The sequence below is a fragment of the Pyricularia pennisetigena genome, chromosome 2, assembly GCF_004337985.1.
Source record: "Pyricularia pennisetigena strain Br36 chromosome 2, whole genome shotgun sequence".
NCBI lineage: Eukaryota > Fungi > Ascomycota > Sordariomycetes > Magnaporthales > Pyriculariaceae > Pyricularia > Pyricularia pennisetigena.
Window position 1 is genome coordinate 7,674,053 of NC_043741.1, and position 20,688 is coordinate 7,694,740.

At 52.5% G+C, this 20,688-nt stretch overlaps 9 protein-coding genes across 9 annotated transcripts; 5 read left to right on the top strand and 4 right to left on the bottom strand.

Moving 5' to 3' along the window:
- Positions 1-340: 340 nt before the first annotated feature.
- Positions 341-1,500, bottom strand: PpBr36_02097 (uncharacterized protein; the record flags this gene model as incomplete). Its single annotated transcript, XM_029889280.1, has 2 exons — positions 341-1,129; positions 1,435-1,500. 2 exons carry the CDS (start codon positions 1,498-1,500, stop codon positions 341-343), a joined length of 855 nt encoding a protein of 284 aa, XP_029751637.1.
- Positions 1,501-1,575: 75 nt separating this feature from the next.
- Positions 1,576-2,087, top strand: PpBr36_02098 (uncharacterized protein; the record flags this gene model as incomplete). Its single annotated transcript, XM_029889281.1, has 2 exons — positions 1,576-1,808; positions 1,928-2,087. The coding sequence occupies 2 exons, from the start codon at positions 1,576-1,578 to the stop codon at positions 2,085-2,087; spliced, it is 393 nt and encodes a 130-aa protein (XP_029751644.1).
- Positions 2,088-2,593: 506 nt separating this feature from the next.
- PpBr36_02099 (uncharacterized protein) lies at positions 2,594-3,209 on the bottom strand (the record flags this gene model as incomplete). The annotated part of the gene is made up of 4 exons (XM_029889282.1): positions 2,594-2,678; positions 2,809-2,839; positions 2,981-3,023; positions 3,186-3,209. The coding sequence occupies 4 exons, from the start codon at positions 3,207-3,209 to the stop codon at positions 2,594-2,596; spliced, it is 183 nt and encodes a 60-aa protein (XP_029751643.1).
- A 507-nt stretch (positions 3,210-3,716) lies between these two features.
- On the top strand, positions 3,717-4,999 carry PpBr36_02100 (uncharacterized protein; the record flags this gene model as incomplete). Its single annotated transcript, XM_029889283.1, has 3 exons — positions 3,717-3,756; positions 3,907-4,773; positions 4,860-4,999. The coding sequence occupies 3 exons, from the start codon at positions 3,717-3,719 to the stop codon at positions 4,997-4,999; spliced, it is 1,047 nt and encodes a 348-aa protein (XP_029751314.1).
- Positions 5,000-5,731: 732 nt separating this feature from the next.
- PpBr36_02101 (uncharacterized protein) lies at positions 5,732-6,906 on the bottom strand (the record flags this gene model as incomplete). The annotated part of the gene is made up of 3 exons (XM_029889284.1): positions 5,732-6,291; positions 6,362-6,539; positions 6,826-6,906. The coding sequence occupies 3 exons, from the start codon at positions 6,904-6,906 to the stop codon at positions 5,732-5,734; spliced, it is 819 nt and encodes a 272-aa protein (XP_029751313.1).
- A 7,564-nt stretch (positions 6,907-14,470) lies between these two features.
- On the top strand, positions 14,471-16,186 carry PpBr36_02102 (uncharacterized protein; the record flags this gene model as incomplete). The annotated part of the gene is made up of 2 exons (XM_029889285.1): positions 14,471-16,017; positions 16,099-16,186. Coding segments are annotated over 2 exons (1,635 nt in total), but the record flags the coding sequence as incomplete, so codon positions are not given.
- Positions 16,187-16,889: 703 nt separating this feature from the next.
- PpBr36_02103 (uncharacterized protein) lies at positions 16,890-18,141 on the top strand (the record flags this gene model as incomplete). Its single annotated transcript, XM_029889286.1, has 2 exons — positions 16,890-17,554; positions 17,658-18,141. The coding sequence occupies 2 exons, from the start codon at positions 16,890-16,892 to the stop codon at positions 18,139-18,141; spliced, it is 1,149 nt and encodes a 382-aa protein (XP_029751315.1).
- Positions 18,142-19,092: 951 nt separating this feature from the next.
- Positions 19,093-19,356, top strand: PpBr36_02104 (uncharacterized protein; the record flags this gene model as incomplete). Its single annotated transcript, XM_029889287.1, has 1 exon — positions 19,093-19,356. The coding sequence occupies one exon, from the start codon at positions 19,093-19,095 to the stop codon at positions 19,354-19,356; it is 264 nt and encodes an 87-aa protein (XP_029751318.1).
- A 174-nt stretch (positions 19,357-19,530) lies between these two features.
- PpBr36_02105 (uncharacterized protein) lies at positions 19,531-20,346 on the bottom strand (the record flags this gene model as incomplete). The annotated part of the gene is made up of 1 exon (XM_029889288.1): positions 19,531-20,346. The coding sequence occupies one exon, from the start codon at positions 20,344-20,346 to the stop codon at positions 19,531-19,533; it is 816 nt and encodes a 271-aa protein (XP_029751317.1).
- Between the last annotated feature and the right edge of the window lie 342 nt (positions 20,347-20,688).

The following is a 20,688-nucleotide window of genomic DNA, read 5'->3' on the forward strand; positions in this document are numbered from 1 at the left end:
TTCATCCCCGACGATGGTAGCACATTCATTATGTAGCTTGGTTCGCCACTACACCATGCCTTATGTTTGGGTTTCCGCAAATGTTTAATCCGTAAACGTTGTGATATTTGGGTCCTTCAGTTGCCGGCCAAGCCAATCTTGGACATCGAGTGTTGAACCGCCAATATATGAATGCGAAATGAAGGCCAAGTTGACCCAATACGCCAGTTCCACAAATGACGAGAGAGGGATATCGTACGTGGTCGAGGTCGTCGGATCGTAACGCCGAGGTTTAGTACAACGGAAAATCGAGAGATAGTAGCCGGCACGTAGACACCATCGAGAGCGGCAAGGTGGCTCCTTACGACTCCCCAAAGCCAAACCCACCCCAAACACTCCCGGCCTTCCACCCAGCCTCTTCGACCGCCCGCCTGCGCCGCTCCCGCTCCACCAGCGCCTCTTCGACGCTCATACCAAGCCCGAATCCAGGAATCTCCTCTCTCTCAACACGCAGCCAGCCTCTCGGGCCCGCAACGACGTCCACCACCGCCGAGGCGGCCCCATCCTCACCATCCCCGGCAGCAGCGGCGGCAGCACCGACGGCGCCACCAACTACAACAGTCCCCCACCACTCTCGAGCGCCACTACCATGCCGGCCGTACACGAGATGCTGCTCTGCGATGGCAACGGCAGCACGGATCACGGCCGACTGCGGGCCCGAGGTGCGGGCAGGCCGGTGAACGTGCACGTGGGCAAGGTCTGCGGGCGTAGGCCTGGTAGTGACGCTGTTTTTGTCGTCTGATGGAGACGACGACCAGGGAGTGCACTGCAGGACGCGAACGGGGTCGAAACGGCCGTCGAGATCGACGACGACGACGGCCTTGCTGTGCGGCGGTGCGATCAGGGTCGCGATCAGGAGGTGCAACAGGGCGAGGTGGCGGCCCGAGATGGACACGAGGGCTGAGCCGGTCGCGCGGGCATGGCGGGCTGCTAGGTCATTCAAAGGTGCGATCGGGAAGGTTTTTGGTTGTGGTCCCCTGCGTTTGCTGTCGGGGGTAGTTGTTATCGATGTAGATTGCGGGTTTGGGCCCGTCACAGGGTGTGTTTCTGCATCGAGGACGGCGATGGATACACGAAGTGAATTGAGTATCTGGATGAAGAGTTAATAATTATAAGAGAATGTTCTTAATTTTCATAGAAAAAGCATGGGTGTACAATTTGGTAAAGTTTTTCTTGTCTTGGCCTTGTCAAAATATGCTTATTCGAAGAATGGTTGTTGAAACAAAGAAAAAAAAAAAACAATTGCTCATCCTTTCCATTTCTCCAACCACTAACGTCATCGACATCGACATTCACGTCGTCGAGACATCATCGACTCCAACTCACCTACTCAAAACAGCTCTAGGGAAAAACCAAGAGTATACCAAATGATTATAGAAGAGGGGCAAATCTTACCTCTTCAAGCGTCGTCTCCTCAATCTCCCCCAGCATTCTGGCGCCGGTAGATCCGACCGCCGTCATCGTTACACAAAGGACCAAAAATACCAAGAAAGAGATCGAATTCTTTTTCTATTTTATTTTTTATTTTTTTCCGATATGCCGCAGATAACGGCCTTTCAAGCCGCCAAGCTCCCCGATGCGGTGCAGGTCAACGAGGAGGGCAAGAAGCGAAAGCCGCCGGCCGGAGGTTCTGCTCCGCCCAACCACAGGATCGATCTGCGGCGCGACTGCGAGCTCATGTCCATGCTCCAGCACAGCTGCGAGGTTGCGAGGCCCAACGAGCCTGGGTCGGTAGTCACGTGCTGGCCGGTGAGGCGTCTATTTCGGAGGTGAGTTGTTTTCTTTTCCGTTGAGTTTAATTTGATTTCTTGTTTCTACTTTTTTTTTTTTTTTGCTGAACCATGGCTCTTTAGCTGGGCGATACTAACGAATGATTCCTTCGATCCAGATGTCAAGACAGAAAGGGCCCGTTCATGGTTGAGACAACGGCATGGGAGGGGTTCGACGGCTGTCCTGCCGAAAACCCGAAAGGCCTCGTACACGCTGGAGACGGCAAGCAGCCAGTGGTCGGGAAATCTTCGGCATGGCATAAAGCGTACTGGAGTTGAAATACCTACTATGACCTAAAGTAGCACTCTGCAATATGGATCCCATCGTCGTCGATCGTCTGTGTCTGCTGGGCCAACCCAGGCCTAGTTTCACCGTGTGCTATATGGTCAAGTGGGTATTTATGCATCGTTTCCCCTAGGCTTTCTTTCATATATCAAGTAGCCCACTCCAGATGACTCTCGCTGCCAGTCGTGGACGCGTCCTGACAGCTCTATGCCGTCATGGCCCAACGAGGTACATCCCTCTCTCCATGCCTTTCATCAACAAAAAAAGAGATACCCAACATAACATCTGCATATTAAGTCACATACAAAACATCGGAACCTTGCGGTGAAGAGGATTGCACGAGGAGAAAGAAAAGTAAGGTTGCGTATTGCTTATGACTCCGTCTATAGCTCTACCTCGCCAGCTGCGACACTCGGCAAACCCATCACGTCTATTCAATCACCCTCCCCACGAGCTGCTAATTTCGTCTTTTCGTCGTCACGCCCACAATTCTACCCAACTAAGCACGCGCAGCAGCCCTCTGGTCCTCAAGCTTCTTGTAGTAGTTGTCGCGCATGTTGGTGCGCGGGACGTGGTATCCGTACCTAAACCGTACCCGACAGTGGTTAGCAAATGGCACATGCCGGGTCGTCCAACCCCGTGAGACCCAATGGCTATTGCCTTGTCGAGGACAAAGCGATGGTTCACGAAGGAGGTCATATGTAGTCGTCATACCAGTAGAGGCTGCCCATGGCAGTTCCAAGACCTTTATGGAGGAATAAATGTTAGCAATCCACGCATTGAACGAAAAATGGCATGACGGCTGCCGTCTAGCTCGGCAAAATGCCTGTAGCCCGTAAAGCCTCCGCCAACTGATCCGAGTTTTATTTCGTGAGGAGACACGTACTGAGACCAATTGAAAGGTCGAGGATGAGGCCCCTACGGAGCATCTACATTAGAGTCACCAAAGCCCGCGTTAGCTTGCCAATTCCATCTCAATCCAGAGACCAGCGGCCGACTTTGGGATCGCGCTGGTGTCGAGGCCCAATCGCGACCGGCCCCAATTCGCACGCCTGGTTGGTAGAGAGAATGCTGCCTTGATGCAGACGTACACCAACGATGGGCTTGATGGCCATTTTGTCAATTGATCGGTCGCTGATTCTTCGATGGCTTTTTTTTTCGATCGGGCAACTGGGTTGCGTGAGGTGGGGTTGCTGGTTCGGTTCGATTGCGGTCGGTTTTCTAGATGGGATTGAAAGCTTCAATCCAAGTTCTTTCCCGAGTGGTCTGACGATGCTTCGGCAACAGCAAGGCTAGTGGGTGGAGCTCTCGCTGGGAACAGCTATCGCACGTGACTTTACCAGTAAAGCTATCGGGACGCAGGTACCGATTGGTTCAATTGGCGACAAGGGTGGGTGGTAATGGGCATTATGTCAGCAGCTGCGTCCGCCCAAAATTTTGGGAGCCGCGTTACCTTGAGCGGAAACGTTAAGACGTAGTACGGTCTGACGACGACGAGGAGGAGGAGCAAGAGGTGATTGAACAAAAACCCACCATCAGCAGCCGCACGGTCTCTGCTTAGGTCTCTTCGAGCAGTCGCGGCGACAAGAAGAACAAGAAAAAAAACTAGGCGACAAGACACGATGAGCTTACACCTCCCTACAAGGCGGGCTCTTGCAGCCGGTTGGTGTCCGCCCATCCACGTTTTCCTCTCCCAACGGCAGTGCTGCTACTTTGCAGCAAAGAATGGCCAGGGCACACATTGAAAAATCCCCCGTACCTCTAGTGTTAGCTAACCTCTTTCCGTCTGCCTCGACCGCCCCTTGCGCTTAGCCTGTACCGCCCGCCCAATATCGTGCCAGCAACAGCTCCGCAGCTTCTTTGGCAAGAAAAACTTCCTGAGGAGGACTTCTTCTCCCGAAAAGACCACCGAGTTCACCAGCCAATCCATTCAAGACGCCCTGAAGAGACAGCAAGACAAAGAGGCCGCGGACAGGGCCAACGCGGTCACCATCCAGCAGCGCCTCGGCCGCACAAAGCTAGGCAGTCAGTCCATCTTCGACGAGAAGGACGATGTCGAGGCCACAAACACCGCCGCCGAGGCCACCAGCAGCGGTCAGCAGTCCGCTCCAGACACCCGCAAGCCCGGGACGATCCCGGGGCTCGTCAGGACGTACGAGGCCATGTGCCGCAGCACGGATCCGGACCCGCGAGGCGACATGCGCTTTACGCGCAAGATGGTGACGCGCTACGTGAGCCGGGCCCTGGACCCCGAAGGCCGCGAGACTAAGGCCGAGCGACTGGCACGCACCGAGCGGACCCTGACCTATCGGGGCCCCGTCTGGCGCCTCGCCCCCAAGAAGCACGTCAAGCTGGCCCGCCAGATCGCCGGCAGGACGGTCGACGACGCCATGATCCAGATGCGCTTCTCCAAAAAGAAGTACGCCCGGGACATTGGCATCACGCTCGACGCCGCCAAGGACGAGGCCGCTGTTGTGGCCGGCATGGGCATCAAAGAGCCGGCGGATGAGAAGTTCAAGCCCGAAAAGATCCAGCTCAAGGACGGCAAGTGGGTCACCATCACCGACCCCAACAAGCTGTACATTGAGCAGGCCTGGGTCAACAACGGAAGAAAGGTCTTTGCCGGCTTTGTTTACCCAGCCAGGAGAGCTCATATCCCCAAGTGGTCAATCCCGACCAGTAAGTAAAATAACCTCCTTGAGCTTTGTTGTCGGCGCGCCAGGTGTAGGACAACGCTTTTACTGACGACCTGTCTCTTGCAATAGACTTGAATCTTGTCCTCAAGGAGCAAAGGACACTCATCAGGGAGTACAAGGAGAGGAAGGCCAAGGAGGACGCGCGCAAGCCCTGGGTCCATCTGCCCAACAGACCGGTAACGACCCAGAGGCAACACTACTCGTGGTAAACAGAGCTTTTGACCCCAGGATAACAAGCATCCCGGCTGCTTCTTAATACCCTTACTCTCCTGTTTCTGTCGCAAACATCTGTACAAAGCTTTGATGGGTTATATTGGCATTGCTGCCAGGGGATGAAATGTATTTGTAAAACTAGAAGTCAACCAGTTATAAAGGCCTCTTGTAAATTATGTGCGACTCTGACTTCTCAAATGATCCTCTCTGTTCGGCTCCTTGTGATACGTGTATACTACTTGCAGACTTCAGGAAGTGCAGTCTACAGTTTAAGAGACGTCAAGTCCAAAGCTTGGTCAGTCATCAGAACATGCTAAACGGGACATCTCCATATTTTACGGATCGATAGGCTTCTTCACCCCATAATCAACCCAACCAGGAAAGTACATGGAATGACACAAGTCCAGTTGTTAAAAATCAAGGCATGTAAGCAAGTTAGGTTATTCATGTCAAACATCATTGTCATAAAATCATTTGCAACCCCGAGCAATATCTGTTGCCAAAACTGAACATCAAAGCGAAAAAAAAAAGCATGTGTTCAACCAATCATGATTCAAGGCATGAGGCAAAAATATCGCCTGTATTTGATAGAAGAAAAGAGGCAAGTGACGGAAACCCATCAACATCCCAGCTTTACTCTTCCTTTTGGATCAAAAGGTGTTTTTTTGATGGGTAACTTATGAACAGTGAAAGGGAAAAAGTAACAAACGAAAAAGGTTTTGTTCACTTCAAACCATGGTCCTTGGCGTCTGCCTTGGCAGCATATCTTCGTATCGCCGACTCTTGAAGTCAATGTCCGAAGGGGAGTTGCTTTGGTACTTGTCGTGGAAATGATCACCAGCGTACGTCCGGCCGGCACCAGGCATGGGGTCGCTAATCTTGAGACGGCGAAGCTGGTCGTTGTCACGGCGCTGATTACGCCTGTGAAGGAATACGCAAACCAGAACGCCTATCAGACCGAGTGCCGCTACAGCGCCGCCAACAGCAATACCGATTTTGGCCGTGTTAGAGAGCCCCTCAGCTGACTTTTCGCTTGTTGTAGGTGCAGGAGTTGCTGATGAGGTCGCCGAAGATGAAGTGGTGCTGCTACTTTTGGTCGACGATGGGGTGCTGCTAGATGAGGTTGTTGTCGCAGTCGCAGTTGACGTTGAGCTCGATGTTGTCGAAGCGGCAGCGGTAGTAGGTGCAGGAGCTGAGGTTGGTGGCGCTGAGGTAGAATGAGGCGGAGTCGACGCTGGAGTTGATGGGGCTGGAGTAGCTGATGTCGCAGCAGCCGGAGAAGCAGCAGCTATCAGACAGTCAGCTCAAAGGCCTTGCTCATACAGCAACTATTCTCAAGACGATTGGGCCACACGTACCAGCACAAACAGCATCGACGTATACGTTTAACGCAGAATGGACAGCTGCTGCGTCAGCGCCACAGCTTTGAGTCACACAGTCTTTCAGGCCGTTGCGATAGTCAGGTTTGTCGCAGAGGCACTTCTGGTCGGCAGGAGCACAACCCAATGTGCCCTTCATGCTGTTGAAGCAGCCTTGCTGTGACGCTCGATGTGGTTAGCCGACAGCCCAAAGAAAGCACCTGCATGCAGCGGAATGAGATGTTCCCCCAATGCAACCCTCTCGGTTACATTAGCCTGTTGCAGGGCCACCCAGTGACCCTGCGGTTGCATGGCGTATGTGAGAGGTATATTGCAGCAGCTTAACGTCATGCGACTTGGAAAGACCATTCCCTCTCCCGGCGGAATAACAAACCACATCGTGGGATACGGAAAAATTAAGACGATGGGAGAAATGGAATTGTAAAGTGGAAAATGAGACTCACCCCGCATGCCGGAACAGGGTTGATGTCCTGAGCCAAGGCCAGACTGGCCGCAAGTGAGACAAGAAGCAAGGCGACGCGCATGTTGGCGGAGTTTTTATGCGTGAAAGTCGAAAAAGAATTCTTGATCTGGAGTTGCTTTTTTTTGGAGTTCGAGCAAAGGAAAGGAAAGAAAAAACAGATGGGCGAATCGACTGGGTTCTTGAAAGGGCCCAAGTTGAAGATGTACAGACCGTTTGACTGCACAAGGAAGGGAAGCGTGTTGTCAAGAGTCGTCACGCTTTGATCCTCGGATTATGATTTTGGCGTTGCGCGCAGATCGGTTCGGTAACACAGGGTGATGATAGATCACGCCCTGGACTCGGTTTGGTGGTATCACAGCAGTAGAGGATGATGATAATTCGCGTTTGGTCCCGTGAAATGCAAGACAGAGCTGAGCTGAGTGGCTGACTGGCACGGTAATACGGGCTATGCAGACCTGTCGAAATGTAGGCACAGAGAATCGAAGTGTCGTTGGAAAAAGACACGGATGACAGAATTGAAGACGAGGACGCCAGATCCCGTAGGCTTTGACCAAATTGAAGAAGCGAATGCGATCAAAACCGAGCTTAAAAGACCACCTAGAGAAAGGCGGAAAGGGGTACCGAAAAGTGAAAGTCGCGAAGAAGAACAACCTTGGCGAGGAAGGAAAGAAAAAAAAAAAAGAGTCAAAGGAGTGACGGGAAAGGTATGGTAAATAGATGATACCTATGAGAGAAGTTCTCACAAGAACGGAGGAAAGAACGAATGAAAGAGCAGGAGCGAACCCGATTACAAGTAAAAGGCCAAAACAGGAAGGAGCGGAACAGGTGCAAAGCGGCTCTCAGTCAGGACAGTCGGGCAAGAGTTGCTTATTGCATTTGCTCTCGGTAATGGGTGAGGGAGCTCTGCAGAAAGAAAAGAAAATAGGAACCTCGAGATGTGCCCTGACGACAAGTAGACCGGGTTGGGACCAAAACCAGAGCTAGGAAGCAGGCTGGCGGAAAGAACGGACGGAAATCGAATTAATATGCAATATCAGCGCGCTTTCCTCCTGGATGCCCGCAATCAATCACATCAGCTGGGTCCGGCTGGGATGTGGGAGGGGGGGTGTACCTGGCAGCCAAGACCCCTGGATGAACGACACCCTGTCGCGGGAACAGGAACTGACTTGAGAAGCCCCGCTGACAGGAAGTGGTGGGTCCTTTGGTTTCGTTCTCTCTTTCTTGGACCCGTTGCGCCCGTGTCCCAAGAGCTAAGCCAGAAGCCATGCCAAAAAGAGACGACGGTTTGCTCCCTGCATCCATCGCGTCACCTCATTGAATAAAAGTAAAACCAGGTAAACAAAATGAATAATTTGTTCGTCTGAACTACTTTTTGCCGCCAAGAAGGCGAATAGACGCAAAGTAGCTTTGGTGACTGAGCAGCAAGCTTTGTCCCAACATCCATCACTCATCGCAGTCAAGCGCCATCGTCCTGCCAAGTTACTCGCAGGGCGGGGCCTTGAATAAGGCATGCATGCACCTTCAAGCCCCTCTTACAACGGCGAGGATACCTTCGTGGGCAGGAGGATAATTGGAGCCGAGCGCGGCAACGCGGATAATGCTTCAAAATCGGCAAATCCGAACACAACAAGACCTTTTTTGGCTCTAAAGAGAACATTTCCCCAATACCTGCCCTCCCGCCGATCGGAGTAACATCCCACCACACCCTCAATGCGATCAATTATAGCAGCTGTTCTCTGAATATAGCCGGTCGTGTTCCCCAGATTTGGGGGCTCGCCTCTTTTTTTCCCTGATGACCGCAGCAACCGCGAATATAACATCGTCTATTCGTCCAACACCCCTGGGTCGACGCCGCAGTAAGCGGCTGACCTCTTTTCTTTTCCTTTTTTTGTTGTTGTTTTCTCTTCCTGTAGAACTTGATCCTGTTTTAGATCTTTTCTTTTTGAATTCTGCATTTTGTTTGAGACATTTGTTTTTTGTTTTGTTTGGGGGTGTGGTGGTACTCATCGCATTCCGGCAGTTCGTAAATCCATCCCTTTCTCCGATTGTGTCCCCGTTGGCTGTTGCAACCTCAGCTTTGGACGAGCTGTAACAAAAATCGCGCGCAAGGGATGTGTTTGTCGCTCTTGTTGGCGCAGTTGCCGCCCCTTTGCACCTATGTCCACAGTCCATCCACGAACGTCGTCGTCACCTTTGCCCTTTTTGCTCATCTAAATGGAGTTGATAAGGCGGGCAAGGACAAGGGTCGATGATCTGTTGCAGGGACCCTTCGCATCAGCCACACTCGGCCAGCCAGTTGATCTCTTTTTTTTTTTTTCCCTCCCATAGGCTTTTGTGGACCCGCGAAAAGAAAATACAGGGGCACCGCGGGGCCAACCACCTTGGCACCCTTTAAAGAACACCCAAAAAAAGTACATGAGCGGAAGGGTGAGCCTGGGTGGTATTGAAGGGATTACGTGGCTTCTAGAATATTAGCTAGCTCGAAAGCAGCAATCGTCGAGACAGATGCGTTTTAATCTGAGTGACTATCAACGTGCAGGTCTCGTTTGATATTCTTTTGTTGGCTTTTTTCTGATCTCTCAACGTGCCGAGTGAACCGTTTTCATACCTACCTAGTCAAAGTCGATCGGAGACGTTCATATTTGTTCCTGTTTGCTGATTAGCTGCAATAAGCAATTTTGGGCCGGCGTGTTTCAGAACCAGGGGGTTGACAGGAACCACAAAGTTCCAAGGATTCCCCCAATTAAGGGAGCGCTTCAAGTCAACACTGGGCCGCCTGGCGGTTGCTTTGATTTTCATTTCACTGACTTTGCTGGGCATGATTGCAAAATACACAGTTCTCATGCCCATTGGCTTATTGTACTTGGAGAAATGCTTGTTGCACAGTCGCCGATCACCAGTCAGCCACTTGCATTTCCTACTGTAAATTGGACAGACCTGCATGTGTGCACCGATTGGACGGGAGCCGGGCCGTTGTACAGCCAGCAGCAACTACGCGCGGTGCGTAAAAGTTTGGATGATTGCATGTCAAAGTCAGACCTCAGCCTGATAGCCAACAGTCCGGTCGTCATTAGTGAAGCGCTGCAGCGCTGCAAGCTCTTTGATGGATCTGACCGGACTAATTGGTCATACTAGACTAGAAATAGTATCAGAGGTACACTGCGTTAGTTGCCGTGGGAAATGTGCACCTTGAAACTGCAAACAAGGCAGCCGGCAAAATCCTGGGCTGCAATTGAAATCATTTGAAGCCCCGGCAGATTTCTTCAACAAGCCGTTGAAGACGCTACACAAGCGTGTGCAACTACCTAGAGTAATGAAACCCGACTCGCCGTGAATGGCTCCTTTTCATGCCTTCAAAGCACACAATTGAATTGCAGAACAATTACGCCCTTGACGATACTCGACCACGCACAATGCACCCGCATAACGGCTACCCCCCCGTCTGGGCGGGATCGGTAAGGAAGATTGGGATTTGTTGTCTCTCACCACCCATGGCGGATTTGAGGCAGCATCCCTGTGTCGTGATAATTGCTTCTTATGCCTACCACGTTAATGCTCCCCTATTTTTGTGCAAATGCCAACGCTCTGCTTTTTTGTTTTTCCTTTTCTTTTTCGACTCTTCAAGCTTTCTTTTGCACCGGGGAATATGCAAAACAGCACCTTTGACATCGGGGCGGCCTTGGCTTTGGTCCCCTGGATTTTGCTTTTGTTCGGTTTGGCAGTTGCCGATGTGCACTTGGCGTCGAAACCTCCCCTGGTTTTCGACCTCCCCATCATCTCTGCTCTGTGGACGAGTTACACAGCATGAATGGGACGGTGATTTAGAATGACCCAAGTCGCGTCCGAGGCGTCCTTCGCGCCCGCGCATCCTCACAGGCTCAACTGGCCGATGCATGATGGATGCCTCCGCCCCGTCATTTCGCGATCGTTCCAGAATACCGGCTTCTCTGATGTTGGCCCCATGTTGTATCTTCCGGTGCCCCTGCAGCACCCTGAGCGATCTACATCAGTGGAAATTCGATTAGGCGATGAGGAATGCGGATCACCATATCGCATTGAGCATGGAAACTTTTCACTTGGGTGGTTTTTTTTTGGTTTTTTTTTTTTTTTTTTTCCGTCCGTGACGGTATTTCTGGTTACTCACCGACGAGGGGAAAAAAAATTCAGACGAGGTCTGCCCTGTCTCGAGTTAAAAACGTTGAGCGGGGGATGCACATGGAATTTCGTTTGTGGAGCCGACTTTCTTTCTTTGTTTGCGATTTGCTCTCTCTTGTTACGACGTCATGACTAACGGTGCGTTTCGAAACTCATGCGTTACCACATGATGCTTGCCTTTCACTGGCAGTTGTCGTCCCGTTGCTTTGACGCTCCTCGTCGTTGATGTTGCTATGTTGGTGGATGAACACCCAGTCAAGTCGACCTGCGCAGGTCGCCTGTGGCCAAATTTGACTCGTTTATCGGACGGCTGGTACCTGCATATAGATTGTCGATGTGTGCGAGATTTAGACCCCTGGGTCCTGAGCGCTGTTTCGTGCTGCGAATCTTGGGTAACGATGCCTTTGCTCGTCTGGTTATGCGGGCATCCGCCGGATGGTCTGCCGTTTACTGTAGCGTCTGTGTCTGATCTCATCGGTCGTGCACAAGCCTTCTGGACATTTAGCTCCCAAGTGTAGGGACCTTGCAGGGCGGAGCGAAACTACCCGAGTGACACGAGCACAAAGCACTACGTCACAAATACATTGCAGGCCTCCAGAGCTTCCAGTACTTTCATGACTTGGCGCGGCTTTGACGGGAATGTCAGTTCGAGTTTATGGATGTGGTGATACAGCCCGTTGGTCTGTCAATCCCGTTGGAATGTCAGAAGCACAAGTTTGAGAGACGAGGAAGGGGATGGACGAGAGACGAGACTGAAGATTAAAGACAGCCGGTAGACTTTCGCATGCCAAGCCAACTGGTGCAGGCAGGTACAGTGCTGCATATCAAGCAGAGGGTAATGGCCCTTGGCCGGATTGGTTCAGGGGAGCTAAATCTTTGTATGATAAATCGGCCGCAGTTGTCCAGGCCGATGCCAAAACCAAGGAGTGGGAGGCAGTCCATTCATGATTGATCAGGGATGTATCACTGGGCTAGTTCAAAAGTTTGTCAATGCCTTCATCTCACCACTCGGCCATTGTTTGCGACCTCCTGTGAATAGTGTGACTTGTCCGCTTGGTTGACTGACAACCCAAAGGGGTTTGCATCAGGTACAAGACCGCATATCTGAGGTATTGCGGTTCCCAAAGTCGCCTGTGCTCTGCCTCAAGGCAGTCAAAGACCACTGGCGGGCCCACTGTGAATTGTTACTCACTCATTCGACATTTCAGGCTAGTATCTCGACAAGAATATAATGCATCCAGAGCTTCAGAGATAGTCTATCGGGCCCGATGAGCATATCGATGATATTGGTCATGTACAACGTTACAGCTAATTTGGCAAACATTGTGCAAGGGGCCTTACCAATCGAACTGTCAGTTAATAATAATTAAGTTTCTTCTAAGCTACTCGGTGTGATGTCTTGTTTATGGTTCATCCGGTTCCGGTTGTTCGTGTATTTCCAGTTCTAGATCTCGTGGAATGTCTAAATCATATTCTTAGGACTAGACACAAACACTTCATAGTCCGTACTTTATCCGAGGTAGACCCCGTTGTCTCCTCGATTTGACCCGTAGATTCGTTTCTGTCGTTATCGGTTTCGTCTTCTGTACGTAGTTGGTTGACACTAGTGCTGTTTTGTGTGTTGGTAGGTTGTATCGTAGTGCTTGTCGAGCCTTGATCTCGGTCGACCTTGCTATTTCGATCCAAAGTATTCGGTACTGACCTTGGCTACTGTACCTCGCTATCGGCTCTCGTATGATAGTAGCCGTTCCAGGTCGAAATAGGCTTCAGTAGCAGGTATATTGACAAATTCCCGGATGCGATAAACCTTTTGCTTTGTGACACAGTGTTTGCTGGGATTTGTATAGAAGCAGCTCAAGAACATTGCAAACTACATTGCTTAACTCGGCAAGTCAAGACTCGTCGCAAACGAATGGTTCGAGGTTAAGCAAACGGTCTCTCAGGAAAGCCCACCTCGAAACAATTACATGAAATGTAAGAGCTGTTATATTGTACCCAAGTACAAATACAGGGAGCTTATGAAGAAGCCAGAGAGAGAAACTACGGAATATACATAGAAATCAAGAGGGATCATTCTCATGAGCTTATACCCCCTTGAATAACATGCGCGCACATCAACTGCCAGCTCGGGGAACAACACGCACACATAAATTGGATGTACTTTGCTGCGTTGGAAGCATATCAAGTATACGCGGAAGTTTGGATCTTGGTACTGGTCTGGTCCGTTCATTCACTACAAAGTTTCCAGTACAAGAAGTTTAAAAAAAAAAATTCCCTTGTTAGCAACATACTGATCCTGGTTCAGAGCTTTTGGCTTGTGAATGACGAGTGTTGAACACAAGCCGGAAGTCGAAGGATTTCTTACTCGCTTGTTGTTGAAACATATATGACTTGAAGGCCCGCCTGTTCCAGCTTACTACTCCGTGAAAAAGAGCAAAACATGGTGCAGCTTTGAGATGATTAGGTTCTGAACAGAGGCCCAAAGATGCAATGTTGGATGGCGCCAAGCTATATTGCTCCTCCCGCGTGGTATAGTGCGGATTAACATGCGGGGTAGGTGGATGTTTATACCCAGACTATTACGTAATTAGGTACTCCGACGTAGCATCGGTTGACCTGCCTTCGGGCCCGGGACCTGACTCCTGGTTTTCCTTGATGTCATGAATCTTCCGGTAGTCGGGACATGTCGCCGGTAATTCATTTGGCCGAACTTGTACCTCGGCTCAGTGCAGAAAATCAGTGCATACCTCGAGCAGGAAGCTAGTTCATGTATGTAGGGTCAAACCGACTGCAAGCACCTCATCGTGACCCCACAAACTTGTGGGCGCGTTACGAGTAGCTTACGTTGAGAGGATATTGGTGTAGTTCCTCACCGCGAGAGATGTTAGTCGGGGTCTCCATGGACTCGATAAATGCTAAAAAAGTAAAAAGATCACACGAACCAGCATCAGAGAAGAAACCCCAATTGCGGCGGGATCTGCCAGTAGTGCGTCGGTGGTTTCGCCCCAAAAATGTGCTGTGTTTCTCCAAAGCTCCAAGTGGTTCGGTCCAGATGACCCCGACTCATGATCAAACCCAGTCAAGCCAGTCAAAACAAGTCGGTGTGCAGGGCGCAGTTAGTCGGCTTACTATGTATACTACCTGCCCACTTGCAGCGCCTTAACATTGTAATTGCTTCCCCGCACGTATACTACGTTGCTAGTAAAAGCCTGACAAGAAATACAACACGCGCGCCATGGATCTGCGGGCGCCTGCAGCCACGGGCGGGGGGACCATGTGTTTGCATACGTCAGTTTGGCCGGACGGAGAATCAATAAAGCAAAAAAACAACAAGGGAGAAGCAAAATGTCGGCCGAAACTACAAAACAACTAGGGTTCTAGCCTTCTCTGCGCGCGGTTTGAACGCATCTTTCCTACTTTCCTCTCTCGCTCACTCCTAGCCGGGCAAGCTATCTTTTTGTTAAGGATAGGTCGGCAAAGACCAAGATCGAAGGCCCAGTATGCGCGTCGCAAGAAAACCAGCATCAAGCAGCAGCAGGAGCACCAAGATGGCGGCCCAGGCTATCCTCCTGCTTGCCGGCCACGTCGTCGCCCAGTGTCCAGACTACGTAAAGTACTCAACGCAGCGACACGAGCCCTTCAGCACGGGACGGTATGGTCTGTCGTACATGCGACCGCCGCCCGAGTGCCGGACCTTCCGGGCAGCCGAGGTCGACGACGTCGTCGAGCGGATGAAGAGCACCATCGCGGATCCTGACCTGGCGCGGCTGTTCGAGAACGCGTTCCCCAACACGCTCGACACGGCCATCAAGTGGCACGGCGTTGCGGCCGACGACCCGTCCGAGGAGCTGACCTTTATCATCACGGGCGATATCAACGCCATGTGGCTCCGCGACTCGGCCAACCAGCTTCAGAGCTACATGCCGGTCCTCAAGGCTAACAGCAGCAAAGAAAGCATCGCGGGCCTGTTCAGAGGCGTCATCAACCTGCAGGCCCGGTACCTGCTCACGTCGCCGTACTGCAACAGCTTCCAGGCTCCTGCCGAGAGCAAAATTCCACCCGCTACCAACGACGCAGCCAAGGAGGACACAGTGACGCCGCAGTACAGCAATGCATCCGTGTTTGAGTGCAAGTATGAGCTCGACAGCCTGGCGGCGTTCCTGCAGATCTCTGTGGACTACTACAACAAAACCCAGGACGCCGACTTCTTCGGCAAGCACAAATGGAGCGACGCCGTGCGGGCGACGCTCAAGGTAGCGAGGGACATGCAGACGCCGACGTACGGGTCTGACGGGCGGGTGCTGGCTTCGCCGTACAAGTTTACGAGAGTCACCCCCCGCGCAACAGAGACGCTGGCCAACGACGGCATCGGCAGCCCCGTCGGCAACGGCACGGGTCTAATCCGATCGGCCTTCCGGCCCAGCGACGACAGCACGCTGTTCCAGCTCTTCATCCCAGCCAACATGATGTTCGCAGCGAACCTGGGCGCGGCGGCCGAGATTGCGGCCAAGATCGGCGGAGGAGCGCTGGCTGACGAGATGCGGACCTTTTCCAAGCAGCTGCGCGACGCCATCACGGCGCACGGCATCATCCCCGACACGACCAACGGTGGAATCGGCGTGGGCCGCGGCAACATCTACGCGTACGAGGTGGACGGGTTCGGGTCGGCGGCGGTCATGGACGACGCCAACATCCCGAGCCTGCTGAGCGCGCCGCTGTCGGGCTATGTGAGCCGGAACGACCCCGTGTACCGCAACACGCGGGCGGTGGTACTTAACGAGAGGGGCGTCAACGACAACCCGTATTTCATGCGCGGACCCGTCATCAACGCCATCGGCGGGCCGCACGCCGGGCCTGGAAAGGCATGGCCCATGGCGAGCATCGTGCGCATCCTGACGAGCGACGACGACGACGAGATCACGAGGGTATTGAAGGAGGTGGTTAGCAGCACGGATGGGTTGGGGCTCATTCACGAGAGCATCAATTCGCACAACCAGTCGGATTGGACGAGACAATGGTGAGTTTTGAGAAGTGTTTGTTTGTCAGTGGCCGAGATGATTGAAGATGACGAACTAATCCGATGCCTGTTTTGTTGCAGGTTTTCATGGGCCAACGGCTTGTTTGGACAGATGATCATAGATTTGGAGGGGAGGAAGCCCGACATTCTGAAGAAGAGCTTCCAATAGGCTGGAGAGTTTGTGCTTTGCTGTTAGGTTGTATTTAGATGGAGGTACCTAATTAGTTCTGGCTGCAAATGCGACAATTCTTCTGACGATCAACAATTGATTATCTTGAGCCGATTGACTGGTTAATTCAGCCCGAGATTTGCAGGGTTGACAAAAGAGGACAAAAAGAAATGTGGCACAATGATGTGGAACGCGCCACGTTGACCCCCAGCATCAAACAACAGCAGGTAATTATGCTGCATGGAGACCTTCCGGAGTAAACATGATACCTACGCTCGAGTCAACCTCGCCGTGCCTTGCAACTCAATCCTTTCACGCTGTTCGGGACCTAAGCTTGAGGACTTACTGTAGAAGAAGTGAACTGGCTGGCGACTGACTTCTTTTATTGTAGCTGCAATTCGCTCCTTTTATTATTTATTTATTTTTTTGACTTTGGCAATCAGATCAAGTCTGTCCGTGCTCCCTTCCCTGTTGACATCCCTCGGAGCCTATTCTGGAAGGACGCATTCATTCATTCCGCAAAACCTGGAGCTTCGCTACCCGATTCACCAATCGAACACGAATTGGATTCTGCAGAAAATGACAGCATGAACTCGCGGGACCGAGCACTGTCTCCGGAATACACCGATTCACCGACGTCAACCACGACGACGACAATATAAAATTTTATCCTCTTCTCCCCTTGATCCCGCCCGTCGCAACCATGAACCGCCAAGTCGTCGTCCCCCACCGTAATGCGCTCCTCTCCTCGACATCCCTCGCAACCACCCTCCTAGTCCTTACGCTCGCCTTTGCGTCCCTGGCAAATGCCTACACCGAAATGTCCGAGGCCTTTCTCAAGGCCATTCCACTCGACCACGGCGACTTTGACATACTCAACCAGCGCGGCCTGCTAGCGCCCATCCTGATCCCCCGCGTGCCCGGCACGCCGGGACAGGAGCAGGCCCAACAGCACATCACTTCCTTCTTTGCGCGCGAGCTGCCCAAATGGAACGTGTCGTGGCAGAACTCGACCGGCACGACGCCCGTGACGGGCAACAAGCAGGTGCCGTTCCAAAACATCATTGTGCGCCGCGATCCGCCCTGGACAAAGCCCGGGCAGGCAAACTACCTGACGCTGGTGGCGCACTACGACTCCAAGATATCCCCGGAGGGCTTCATCGGAGCTACCGACAGCGCGGTGCCGTGCGCCATCCTCATGTACGTGGCCAAAAGTATCGACAAGTACCTAACGCAGATGCACGACGAAATGGCCGCGCTGGGCGAGGGCGGTACCATACCCCAGGACATGGCCGTCCAACTGCTTTTCCTGGATGGGGAGGAGGCGTTTGCGACGTGGACGGAGACAGATTCAGTTTATGGCGCCAGGTGAGAGATCTTTTTTTTTTTTTTCTCTCTTTTCCTCATTCGATTCTAGCCACATAAAGCCTCATCAGGGCTGTGCTGACACCAAACCTTTTCGCTACCGCAGGGCCCTGGCAAGCCATTGGGAGCAGTCGGTCAACCCGGCCATGTCCTTTTATAAAAACCCCCTTGACCAGATCAGCCTCTTTGTGTTGCTGGACCTGCTTGGCTCAGCAAATCCATCGGTGCCGTCTTACTTCCAGACGACACATTGGGCGTACAAACACATGGCGATGGTCGAGACGCGCATGCGCAACTTTAGCATGTTAGAGTCGGTTCCTGTCAAGCCTTTCTTGCCCGAGTCTGGCAAGACTAAGTTTTTGCCTGGCGGGATTGGTGATGATCACGTCCCCTTTTTGCAAAAGGGAGTCGAAGTCCTGCACATCATCCCCAGCCCGTTCCCGGACGTATGGCATCGCATGGAGGATGACGGCGCACATCTCGACATGGCGACGGTCAGGGATTGGGCGAGGATTACGACGGGGTTTGTGATGGAGTGGTTAGACATGATGGAGGTTGCGCCAAAAGGTGCAGGGGGCGAGGCTACGTGATGGGCTGGGCGGACTTGTTTACGATCACCTATTATGTTACTGAAGAGTTACTCGAAACGACTGAGGACTTTTTCCCTTTTTCGAACCCTTGAAAGACGAGGGATGCCTGCCCGTGAAGACTGATAACGTCTGGATGCCTGAACCGTGGATTTCAATGCTCGAGAAACAGCCGGTTGGCTGGTTGGAGGGATCTCTGCATTCACTACATTGAGGTATTCAAAACCCAAAGAGGCTATGCTGCCATTTAGATGCATTGCTCCGTAAAACAACACCCACTAAACACACCCCGAAGCTCGGCAGAAGATATTAGCGTGGACAAAAGAGAGAAGAAAAAAAAGTAGCACGCTGGATTCCCCTCATTCCCCAAACAGACACCGAAGTCTGCAGCTCACGCACAAGGGCCTGAATTCTTGTACTTGTGTGCGACTCGTCAGCAAGTAGAGAAAATAAAAATCTAAGATGCATTAGCATTGGCCTGAATTCTAGGAGAATGGCTGAGTTGCTTGGTATATGTGTGATTTTGTATTTGGGGAAAGCTTTCCCAAGTAGGCCGGCACAGCCTCATGCCCAGGGGTCAGGCGCTATACCCCGCATAGGCACCTGACCTGCCGTGGTCATCCTCAGCCTATGATATGTGTAGGGTCAGCAAGTAGCCTTGAGATTCGGGTAGAAACAACACCCTCTCGTCTGGTAGCCCGCCATTGAGGTAAATATGAAAAGCAGCTATTGTGAAAATGTATATAGGCGCCCAAGAGACCTACATACCCACGTCGTGCCTCGCCATCCCTTGTCAATCAAACCCCCCTCCCATCGTTATACTGGCAGTGATCCACAAGATCAACAAGCGCCTAGTAATCCACCAATATACCATGGTATAGTGATGCCAACCAACCCCGAATCATCGGCTGGCTCAGCAACCACAATGGCCAACGACAAGGCCTCCCCAGAGATATGGACACTGGGTCCAGTCAAAAGAAGACATGCGGATTCTTATCAAAGATGAAAAACGCCCTCAAGTCAACGCCCAACGAGCGGTGGAAGGAGATTGAGGCGCAGCGCCCACCGCGGCGCGACAGCGATGAGTGGTCGTACATGACGGACCCGGAGGACTCGACCAAGCGGATCAAGAAGCGCAAGAAGAAGATGGTGACGTACAACGCCTACCACACGCAGGGCTATGAGGACTACTGGACGGCCAAGCTGGGAAGATTCTGATCATCATGAGCGGTGGGGCGGGATGTGATTGTTGGCTAGATTATAGTTGTGAAGTCTTGATCGTGTTTGTCGGTTGATGGGATTTCGATCCATGTTGCCTGTGCTACATTATATATATATATATCCATCTGAAGTGTTACGAATACCCAATACCCAATACCCAAAATCTCACCATTACTGAAGGTTCACAAACAACCCTCCATCAACAAGCAGCTGAGCCCCCGTGACGTAGCCGCTCAGCTCGTCACAAGCCAAGAACACAGCCGGGCCCGCCAAATCCCTAGGCTCCCCCGTCCTGCCGAGCGGTATCCTGCCCTCCATGTACTCCCTCTTCTTGTCATCGCGGAGGTCCTCCTCGTTGAGCTGCGTGCGCACGGTGCCCGGCAGCAGAGAGTTGCACCTGATGCCGTACCTGCCCAGCGCGACGGCGGTGGACTGCATCAGGGACAGGACGCCCGCCTTGGTGGGCGTGTAGTGGGTCTGCAGGCCGCCGCCGACGAGGGCCGAGATGGACGAGACGCCGATGATGGAGCCGCCGGGCGGCGTCTGGCCCCTCGCCATCTGCCGCGCCGCCGCCTGCACCACGTAGAAGCAGCCGTCGAGGTTGGTGCGCGTCGTCCTGTCATACAGCGCCGCGTCCAGGTCCAGAAACTCGGCAAACGTGCAGATCCCCGCGTTGCTGACGCATATGTCGAGCCGCGACGAGCCAAACGTCGACAGCGCATGCGACACCAGCGCCGCGCCCGTGGACGGCTCGCGCACGTCGCCTTGCAGGTGCGTCAGTCGCCCGGCGGCGGCCGACGAGGACGAGATGGCCTCGGCCTCGGAGATGAGCGACTCGAGGTGCTGTTGGTCGCTTTCCAGCCCCAGGTGGTTCACGGCCACGCTGCAGCCCTGCCGGAGGAACTCGAGGGCGATGGCGCGGCCGATGCCTGTCGTGCCGCCCGTGATGATGGCTGTCTTGCCTGTCAGGAGGTTGGTAGGAGGCATTTTTTTTCCCTTTTCTGACCGAGTGACGAGGCCCTCGATAGGTGATAGTTACCGAGTGGGTGACTCCGCTTGGGGTGTTTGTGTGTTTACTGCAGGCGCTGTCAGGTCAAGGTAGCTTAACGAATAGACTACATAGTCTCAGTGCTTAGACTAGACCCCCCTGTTTCGCAGTGGGGACCGAGCGCTCCATATACCTTTCAGCCACATGGCTTTTCGACCAATTGCATTGGCCGAAAAAATCGCGCTCGTTCTAATCTGAGGACAATTTGTCGCATTTCGCCGTCTATAACGGTACTACTAATAATATACCCAATATTGCAATATCGCCAACAATTATTCCCG